Source organism: Poecilia reticulata, linkage group LG21 (assembly GCF_000633615.1).
Source record: "Poecilia reticulata strain Guanapo linkage group LG21, Guppy_female_1.0+MT, whole genome shotgun sequence".
NCBI classification, from domain to species: Eukaryota; Metazoa; Chordata; class Actinopteri; order Cyprinodontiformes; family Poeciliidae; genus Poecilia; species Poecilia reticulata.
Window position 1 is genome coordinate 10,186,910 of NC_024351.1, and position 10,780 is coordinate 10,197,689.

At 39.3% G+C, this 10,780-nt stretch overlaps 1 protein-coding gene across 3 annotated transcripts in view; it reads left to right on the forward strand.

Annotated features, from left to right (window-relative positions):
* Nucleotides 1-8,040, forward strand: part of LOC103457458 (single-minded homolog 1-like) — a 10,286-nt gene extending 2,246 nt beyond the window's left edge. For 2 of the 3 annotated variants that reach the window (XM_008397596.2, XM_008397595.2), the window contains 10 exons: nt 614-696; nt 899-988; nt 1,144-1,252; nt 1,499-1,584; nt 1,927-2,126; nt 2,275-2,381; nt 2,552-2,699; nt 5,645-5,801; nt 5,905-6,298; nt 6,632-8,040. In XM_008397596.2, coding sequence (XP_008395818.1) covers nt 614-696; nt 899-988; nt 1,144-1,252; nt 1,499-1,584; nt 1,927-2,126; nt 2,275-2,381; nt 2,552-2,699; nt 5,645-5,801; nt 5,905-6,298; nt 6,632-7,374 — 2,117 coding nt within the window. In that variant the 3' untranslated portion in view covers nt 7,375-8,040. Of the gene's footprint in view, nt 1-613; nt 697-898; nt 989-1,143; nt 1,253-1,498; nt 1,585-1,926; nt 2,127-2,274; nt 2,382-2,551; nt 2,700-5,644; nt 5,802-5,904; nt 6,299-6,631 lie in introns of those variants that run through there. The other variant, XM_017302057.1, reaches the window with a different exon arrangement.
* Nucleotides 8,041-10,780: the final 2,740 nt, after the last annotated feature.

A 10,780-nucleotide genomic window follows, 5' to 3' on the forward strand; every position in this document is an offset into this window, starting at 1 on the left:
TTTTTTTTTTTTTTTTTTTTTTACTTTCTGCTATTTTCATGTCGCAACATAGAACGCAAGAGAGGGAGGAAGAAATAAATGCTGTGTAGGGAGAAAAAAAACGAAGCCAAAATAAAAAGGAAAACTAGTCATATTTTATATAAATTGGGGGCATATTGCTCAATCTGTTCATTCAGAGAATTAGTTTTATTTATTTGATTTTTAATTTTTAATTTACGTAACTGAATTGATTGTTTTCGCTACGAAAGTTCTAAAATGATCAATTTGGACACGAAGCAGAAATTTTAAGATGGGGGGGGGGAATCGTCGAGGCTGCTGTGTTAGATTTTATGCGTCCTTTCAGTCTACGCACAAATAGGGGGAGATACATTTATAATTAGTAAGGGAGAAAAAAAATAATTTTACTGTAAATTGATAATCAAAACGGAAGCTTCCTCATTGCGCACGTGTGTGTGGGTCTGTGTGTGTGCTGTGCTTTCCTAAATTTTATATTCATATTAATATATTTAATATTTATATACTTCAAATAATAATAATAATAATAATAATAATAATAATAATAATAATAATAATAATAATAATAATAATAATAATATGTGACGTACTTTTGAAGGTCTTGGTGAGGCGTGGGGACACACGAGTCGAACAAGATCTTTGGACAATCTCGGACGGGAGCTCGGATCTCATTTATTGCAGGTAGGTTTCTCACAATGTCTGACCGCGGTAACATGGAGCCAAAGAACATGGGTTAAACTCAAACTAAAGTGATAACCAACATCTGGTCCTGGTCTTAAATTATACGTTATTTTTTCATTATTTCTTTAGTTAATTATATATATATATATATATTAAATGAATGACTTTCTGTATTTTGTGCTTGTGTAATTATTTATTGCAGACGTTAGATGGATTCATATTCGTGGTGGCTCCGGATGGGAAGATTATGTACATCTCAGAGACAGCGTCGGTCCATTTAGGACTGTCTCAGGTCATTTTTCTCACATTTTTACTTTCAAATATGATGATGATGATGATTATTATTATTATTATTATTATTATTATTATTATTGAATTTCCATTGTTTTTTTGTAGTGGCTGCTCTCCTCGTACTTCTCCGTTGATTACTTGAGTTGTTCTCAACAGGTAGAGTTGACCGGGAACAGCATTTATGAATATGTCCATCCTGCCGACCATGATGAAATGACTGCCGTGCTGACGCCACATCAGCCCTATCACTCTCATTTTGTACAAGGTATACAGCCGCGTTTCATAGTAAGAGCCCCTCACGCTGTTTGATAGGACTTACATTACAATGTGATGAGTCTCAATAACAAACAGCGGATGTGTGCATTGGACTTGCACTATTATTATTATTATTATTATTATTATTATTATTATTATTATTATTATTATTATTATTATTATTATTATTATTATTATACAAATGAGTACTTTGGGCGTTTTAAAATAACAAAAGTTGTTTTCTCTCTTTTTCTAGAATATGAAGTGGAACGTTCTTTCTTTTTGAGGATGAAATGTGTGCTGGCAAAAAGAAATGCTGGACTAACCAGTGGAGGATACAAGGTAGCACATTTTCATCATCATTATTATTATAATTAGCTGATAAAAGTAAGAATTGGTAAGATGTAATATTACTGGGTTAGAATGTCTGTAAAATATTCATTCAAACGAATGCCCTTCACACATGTTTTTCTTAGTCTTCTCTGTGTTTTATTGTGCTGTTATGTAACCCAGAATTTTTGCAAAAGTAGTTATAGTTTAACAGTCATGCCTTTAATCTTTTTTCATAAGACTACGTAATTTCTGCAGAACACCTTTGACTTAAAATCCTGCTATTCACGCTGGAATAGCAGGAAAAATTATTTCACCTCACTACTTGCTATTAATCTTGCTGCCACACAACAGGTCATCCACTGCAGTGGCTACCTGAAGATCCGTCAGTACAGTCTGGACATGTCGCCGTTTGAGGGCTGCTACCAGAATGTGGGACTGGTGGCTGTGGGTCACTCTCTGCCGCCCAGCGCTGTGACGGAAATAAAACTGCACAGCAACATGTTTATGTTCAGGGCCAGTCTGGACATGAAGCTCATTTTTCTGGACTCAAGGTACGACGGGAGAACGAATTTTAAGCAATTGTTTTATAGTTCTGGGCTTAGATTTTTTTTTTTTCATTGCAATATATGCATGTAGTAATTGTGCATCAGGGCAAACGTGACTTTTATTTTCATCCCTTTCTGTGCACTTTGTATTCAGGGTAGCTGAGCTGACGGGTTATGAGCCCCAGGACCTTATAGAGAAAACATTATACCATCATGTCCACAGCTGCGATATTTTTCACCTCCGCTGTGCTCATCACCTCTGTGAGTTACACTTTTGGGTTTACCATGTGCAGTTCAGGCTCTTCTCAGCCGTTAACTTGTCCTGACAGTCACACCACCCACACAAGAACTCGGAGAATGCAAGCCGATAAATTTGTTCATCTCCTTGGTGAGAGTAATTTTCATTTTTTTATTTTTAACATCTCTTTCAGTGCTGGTAAAAGGCCAGGTCACGACTAAGTATTACCGTTTCCTTGCCAAGCACGGTGGCTGGGTCTGGGTCCAGAGTTACGCCACCATTGTCCACAACAGCCGCTCTTCGAGGCCTCATTGCATCGTCAGTGTCAACTACGTTCTCACGTGAGTCTCGTTTGGGTGATTTAATTAGCATTTGCTTGTTTAAAGCATTTGTTCAATTTATTTAATAAAAGTTAGCCTCTGGTAGGATGCTGTTGTTGAAATGACAGAAGTAAAATGCGACACAAGTCAGGATCTTAAGCTGAACAACAACAACAACAAAAAGGTTGAAATTTGAATTGAAAATATTTAGCAAGATTAAAAAATAATAATAATAATGTCATACACTCTTATTATCACTCCTGAGGCTCTTTGTCTCCTGAAGCAAAACGTCGGCCTTATTCGTCTGTAGCCTTTATGCAAAACTCAACCAAATGCTGCCACTGCAAGGTTGAGGCAGTTCTCTGTTATGAAAGCACAAAGCACACCCAGGCCCCTTCGAGACAGCAAGAACAAACATCAGGGTTCAACCCCATCAAAAACCCTCTACTGTCACAATCGATCGGGCAGTCTCGGGGAAAGCAAAATCGATCAAACGGTAACCTGGAAATCAATGGCTATCTCATAGATGTAGCACATGTTGGATTTTACTTGTTAAGTTTGGCTGATCTGTGTGTGCTCGTGTGAGAGTGCATGCGATGTAAAGCCGTCTGAGTGTGTACGTTCATGCGTGCACATGGCTGAGGTCTAGGTATTGATTTTCTCAATGCAGTAAGGAGAAAACAAAGGAACTATATTAAAATGACAGGGAATTTCCTTGGAGATAATTAGGTATAACATGACAGTGTCAGGACACTGCAAGCTGCAAAAGGTGCCAAAAAACCCCCCCAAATGTTTCTTTTTTTTTTTTTTTTAAAGATACAAACAACAACTCAATCACCTAACTCAGACAGCATTGTAACCCCACAAGAATCCATAAATAAATCATTCTTCCTGGTTGGCTGAAAGCTATTTTTCCAGACACAAGGTGTCCTGCTTTTTGGACCACAAAGTGGAATTTGGCTAACACAACTGAGTTTGAACAAAGGTCTGACATTATTGGCTCAGGCAACAGTCGGCCCCGACTCCAGATAGGATTCAGAACCAGCCACTGCAACTGTACCTGCGAGAACAAATAGTGTTCATGTTGTGCACTGGCTGTCCAAACATAGCCTTTCCCCCCCCAAGGCGTCATAAAGGAGAATTGGGTCATATTTAGAGTTGTATTAAAGAGGCTGGCTCCAGAGGGTCAGGGATGGGTCACAAGGTTTAAAATGCCAGGCAGCTGGTATTTCATACTGTTGATGCGATAAGTTAAGAATAGGCTCATGTTTGCTGAACACTTGACACAGGAAGCCTTTTCTCTCCCTCGACAGCAACACTTGGAGTGTGCAGCTGCGGGACAGTTACTTATGGGGTTCACAAGCTAAATGGGTGCATGCATGTGAAAAAAAATCTTTAATGGGGAAAGAAAATTTGTATCAGTTGCTTAAGTAAGTAAAGGCAGCGTTCTGCAACAAAGGTCTTCGAGTGCATCTTTAGTTACAATATCTTTAGCAGCGTTGCGGTATAAGGTGAACTGCAGAAATGAATAATTAGCTTTCCTCAGTTTGACGTCTTGTGCTATGGATGTTATCGTACCATACAGTGATTTTTTTTGTATGCTGTCTATAATATTTACTGCTGATTAACCATTGATGACATCACTGGCTACAGCACAGTTGTGCAAAAAGTTAGCAGATATTATAATCACTGCAAATGTTTTGACACCTCTCAAGTTGTGATGTGTGTAAGTAGCTAAAAACATGTTAGCTAGAGGAAGGCTAAAATACACATGAGTGTTTCAAAAAGAAGTCTGTATGAAACACTTGCTGCTCAATAAATTTGAACTTTATTTACATTTTAGACAAAGTTTCGGAATACATTTATATATGCTAAAAACTAAATGGCTTTGATCTTTGTGGCTGTTTAGGACCCGGTGTTGACTTGTGAGCCAAACAGTAGTTAAATTCACACTGTACTAGTTTAAAAAGCATCAGTTTCACACTGGACTTGAGTGGAATTGAGGCCGCAGATTGAAGTCTGCTTAGAGGCTCTTGTAGCAAAGGCCTGCCATTCCACATACATGTTTCTAATTTATTTTTGGAGAATCTCACAAGATTTCGTGGCAGTTGCAGGGGACTGAACTAAACCTTCTAAACTAAACCTTCCATTAAGTCTGTGACTAACAGCGTCACAGACAAAAGCAATTGGATAATTGTGCAAGTGAACGATTCTGTTGGAATGTCTGCTGTGCGCTGTTAGATGCAAATCATTACTTTACCAACAGCAGATAGACGCTCCCCACAAGTCAATTAAATGTAGCTTGTTGAAACGTTCCAGAGTTATCAACATGCAAAAGTAGTAATTAGCTAAATATAGCCTGGAACCAAAAGTTAAGTTAGAGTTCAAATCTCAATTTACTGTAAAAAGCAAAAGCAATACAGTAGCACACATTTTTTTAAATATAAAATGTAAATTTCCGTAATATGTTTTACATCTCATTAATCAAAATAAGCTGCGTTTCTTTCTTTGTATCTTTAGCAATCATTTATCTGCTGAATGTTTCTCATATAACACTACTTTTGTGAAGTGGAAACGTGGATAAACCCATTTTAAGCAGCATAGTACTAGTACTTGTCTTGAGTAAAGATGCTTTAACACGAGAAAGATGCAAACTTTGCAAATACATGTTTAAATTCGCTCACTTTTCATACAATTTTTTTTTAGCCTGAGTAGATGCCAAACAGTCCAATATGTTACATGTGAGTATTGTGATAATTACAGGTGGTTTAAAAAGGCAAATGAATGAAGAAATATAAAACATGGAACATTTTTCTTATCCAAGGCTGGAAGGTTGCAAGTTTTACAACTTGCTTCTTAGTTATGTTTTTGACACTGGAAGAGCACAAAACAAATCATAGTCTGTAATTCTTTCGAAACTGTAGTTTTCTGTTAATATCTAACATGTTTGTAATCTTTGTTTAAAGGGACACCGAGTATAAAGGAATGCAACTTTCCTTGGACCAAATGAGCCCTACTAAACCGGCCTTCCCTTATGCTGACAGTCACAGTGAGGAAAGAAAAACATCCAAGTCCCGTCTGACCCAGTCGAAGGCAAAATCTAGAGTATCGCCCTATCCACAGGTAAAAACTTGCCTTATGGAGCTAAAATCAAAGAAAGTTTTTGTCTTGCTTGCCAAAAACTTGTTAGGCACCCTATTCAAACTGTGATGTTGTGTCTTTCCAGCAATTTGCAGCTTTTAATCCAGAGCGTTCAGAATCTGACCAAGACAGTCAGTGGGGGGGGAGCCCCCTGACAGACTCGGCCTCGCCTCAGTTGCTGGATCCGAGTGAGGCTGCAGAGGCATCTTGCGCCTATAGACTGTATCCAGACTCCGGATCCCTGTGCTACGGTCTGGGTTTATCTGAAGATGATCTCACCCACACCCACACCCAAGCTCACCCTCACACCACCACCTGCGACCGTGTCCGATGCCAAGGAGGCCGTTATTTCCTGGGAACCCCTCAGTCGGGTCGAGAGATGTGGTGGGACACCACGCGTTCTGTGCTGTCACTTCCAAAATTCTCTGTGGACAACAGTGAGGGCTATGAAATCACATCCTACCATGGCGCCATTCATGGTGAGGTGTTAGGGTTGAGACCACAACCATCTGTCTCTGAAAATAGCTCTGGCCTTGTTTCTCCTGGTAGCTTCCAAATGCTATTATGGGACATGCTAAGTTGTTTACGCTGTCTCTTGCCAGTGTGGCGATTGCTACCATCTGTTCAAAAAAAATTGCCTGCAATTGAAAGCCAAGTTATTTCACATTTCACATCCTTAAACAGTGTAACAACCCCCCCACTGTGCCTCTACCAAGACATCAGATCATGATTCCATATTCATTGAAAGCAGGATTTTACACATTAGCTATTTGTTTATCTTTACTAAGACTGACTTTATTTCTCCATTGCAGGACGGGGCCACTGGGATGAAGACAGTGTTGTGAGTTCGCCTGATGGAGGTGGGTCCACCAGCGACTCGGGTGAGCGTTATCATGGTGACCAGTTCCAATCAAGTCCTCGAGAACCAAGCAAGATGGAGACCCTGATCCGAGCCACACAGCAAATGATTAAAGAGGAAGAGAATCGCTTGCAGCAGCAGAAGGTGCTGCTGGATGTTTCAGGTCTCACCAAAACTCACAGTCCGTGCTTCGCCGCCTCCATACCCCATCATTCTCAGCTCACCATGCCCAGCGTGGTGTGTCGTGGTCCTGGGGCTCCCAGCATCGACCTCCCGTCAGAGCGCCTGCATCACCGGGACAGCGTCAAAGCGCTCGGCTCCCACGACAATGATGAAAACACAACCAGCCCCGTGTCGGTGTCTCGCCTCAGCAGCCCCGGCTCGGACGGCGTCCCCAGGCCTGGCCTCCCTCTAACCAAAGACTACATGCCGACAGATTTGTCACCACACCCTGCACAAGCCCACAGTAGTCCGCTGCTCTATCCGGCCCAGGAGAGGCAGCAGATGGAAAGGCAGGCGGCTTATGCTTTGACCGGGTACTCCCTGGAGCACCTGTACGACCCAGAGAACTTGCGGAGTTATTCAAGCCTGGCATGTGGAGGAGTCCAGTATGACGTGGCGTCTCATGTGAGGATGCAGGCAGAGCAGATGCAAGGACACAAGGCCACCTCAGTTATCATTACCAACGGCAGCTGACAGTTTCTGGTGCAGGTTGATTATGTCGTCTAAATGAGGACGTTACAGCCGATGGCCGCACATTCGTGAGCATCAGCGACCAGATGCCTGGTGCAAGAGACAAAATGTTGACAAAAGGATGCAAGACACCTTGTTGTTGGACTGATGTCCTCTTGGTGGTCCATTGATCACTGCTTGTAAATGTCAGGCCCTTGCATTGCGCCATTTTCTTTTATTTGTTGTCAAAGGATGTTATTCCAAAGCCCAAAGGAAATAATATTTATACACTGCGTGGCACTGGGAAAACGTTTGCTCCACAACAGGAAGTTGCTGTTATTTTAACGGTGGTGAACTGCGCACTCTCCCACCAGAAGGCTGGTTAAACATCAAGCAAATGTTTCCGTCTCACTCCCCTCACGCATCGTTGGACATCTGAGTTAATCTGTCCAGGACGTGATTTCCACAGACTGTTGGAAAACGTGCTGTTCCATTTGCCCTTTTACCTGAAAATCTTCAAGCTCCTCAAACGCATTAAAGTGCAACAACGGAAAGATCTGCATTTCACTGTTGTAAGATGTCAATGTTTCCTTGTATTTATTAGTCGGTGGACTGTTTTTCTGCATGTTCCATTATTTTCAGTCGAAATAGAAATATTTTCTGGTGCAAATAAAACAGTTTCTGTGATTGGATCAGACCATCATTACCATAACGAATGAAAAGAATAAACAGCGTGGAAAACAAAAGGAAACATTTTCCTTTGACATGCAAATGAGCAAACTCTGCAGGCGAGCATGGCACAGAGTGAGAAGTTGGTCACATCTAAAATATGTGAAACAAATGAAGGTATTTCTTATAATTTTTGTTGACTTAATTTTACCGAGTTGCGAAGTATACGTTAGATTACAAGACTATTCTTCAGCAGCTGGTTTTCTCAAAGCGTGGCCGTCTAAAGGGATAAAATAATCAGTACAGACCTTAATAAAAGGTTTAGTTTCTCATTTATTTTTATTTTTTTTTTTTTAAATATAATCACATAATATATTCATTTTTATGAAAGAAAAGGTTTCAAATGTATTTATTAATTGGCTTAAAATGTGACCTACTGTATATCTGAAAACTGCAGCAAACAAAACATCAGTTATCTCAGCTGTTTCCGTTTCATTCACATGCACACAATGCTACTGCTCAAGACCTCTGATATTTGATAGAAGTATTGATGTACGTATAGTATTTAATTTAAATTAGTTGTGTATTTTTTTTTTGTTTCAATTTAATTTAATTTTTATCCTTTTTTGTAAAACACCATAGTAAAGAAAGATAAGGAAAAAATATATATTTTATTGTTTGTTTTCTTTTGTTTTTTTTTCTGCTCATCATGACAAAGATGAGCAGAAATTCTTGTCACAAGTCACAAAAGTATGCATAATTCGGTTTGTAAATTTTATTGGGATTTGAGTTGATAGACCAAATGTTTAGGCTTGTCGTCCTGCTGGACGGTGAACCTTCACCTCAGGCTCTAGTCTCTCACAACCCTCTTTTAGTTGGTGTTTTTCCTTCATTTTGCTCCATCCATCATCCCATCAACTCTTTGCCATCCTTGCTGATACAAAGTATCCCTGCACAACGGCGACACTGCACTTCAATGTGGGAATTGTGCATTCAGCATGATGTGCAGTGTTAATTTTCCATCATGAATAGCAGTCATGGCTTATTTTCTACTATGGTTTTTTTCCATTCAGGTCTCCTATGAAGGCCCTATTCATGGTCAGATTTTTCAGAGTTTTGGATTTCTGCAGCACCTCCCAAGTTACTACAAACTATTTGGCTGCATTTTTTATTAATGTTCACATTACCCAGCTAACAGACTTCCCAAATTTTATTTATACTGATATTAAACTACACACAGCTGGAGTGTATTGTGATTTATTTAGGGCTGTAGTAGTGAAAGAGGCCGAATACATAACCATCTGATTTTTCAGAATCGTTTGTTAAAACATTTTGGGAACGTTCATCAGTTTCATTTTACTTAATAATTATGCAATAAATTGAAATTGAGTTGGTCTGTCAAATAAAGTCCTGATAAAAAATCCTTTGAGTTTAGCATAAAATAAAAAATAATTAAAAATGAAAACAGAATATTTAATAAAAGGTGAAAATTTTGTGTTTTGATTTTTAGAAAAAATTCAATGTCTTTGACAAACCAAAATCAAACAACAGATAAAAAAAGAAAATCTTCATCTGCATCAACAACCTGTGCTGACAGGCCAGATATATGCAGTTAATGAATTGGGGTCCAAGGCCAAGCAAAATTGGCCCGGGGGCCGCAGCTGGCCCCAAGGATGCATTTTGCACTTAATAAAATTGCTGTATTAGGCCGTGCATTTAAAAAGAAAACAAGAATGTGATTTTGTTTATTAGAAATGAAAAACATTAGTGATTTTCTACAATTACAAAAACCACCACTTTAAGTTTTCCAAACACTTGCAGCAACGCATATTTTTTTTCTTTCACATTAACTGTAGGACAGCTTTCCTATGGTTCATTTTTAATGTATGCAACATACTCACATGTTGCTGGAGAGCTTGTCTGGCTGACTGTCAGAGGTTCTCGGGACCTGGACACAGTTTTGGCCTGGATTCAGACCTCCCATCAGTCACCATTGACATAACTTTGTGATGGTCTGCCAGATTTCCCCCTTCTGCTGTCGTTCCGGGAGGCAAAACTGCTCCAAAACTCAGCTGCTGACATCATCAAGGTTCATGAAGAGCGTGTGTGTGAATGATTGCGTATGTGAAAGTGTCTCTACTGTTAAGATTCTTAAAAAATCAGAGCCCCTTTTCTCCCCCCAACCCCAAATACTGAAGCTTTTGCCTGATGTGCCCTGAAGGCTTTCACATGTAGAACCAGTTACAAATTAGGCCAAACACTGGGCTCTTTGCCCAGACTTTACTCCCCACCATTCACCTTCCCAACTACTTCATGGCTCCTCACTCCAGATCTTCTTAGCCTTCTTACTCTAAAGAAAGGAGCTGTTAATTAGTGAATGAGAAAGAGTCTGCAGCAGTAAAAAAAAAAAAAAAAAGATTCACAGTTTACCGTCCAATTTTTGTAATAAAAATGATCAAGATAGGCAAATATTACAAATATAAGATTTTCATTTTATTCATTAAGTAAAAATCTCAAAGATGTAACATGGATATGCCTTTACCTCACTTCAATCAACACTTTATAAAACCACTTTTGAACTCATACAGCTCATTTGAGCGAATCTCAAGCTATGCACATCCAGAATAAAACATTTTTCTTTCTTGCAAGCTAGCTTAAGCACTGTTATTTTAGATTTAGCACAAATTGTGAAGTGGATTTATGAAAGTCTAGGTTTTAGCTAGGTTTTGGTCTAAACCAGTGTATTGTTGTTTTAACTATA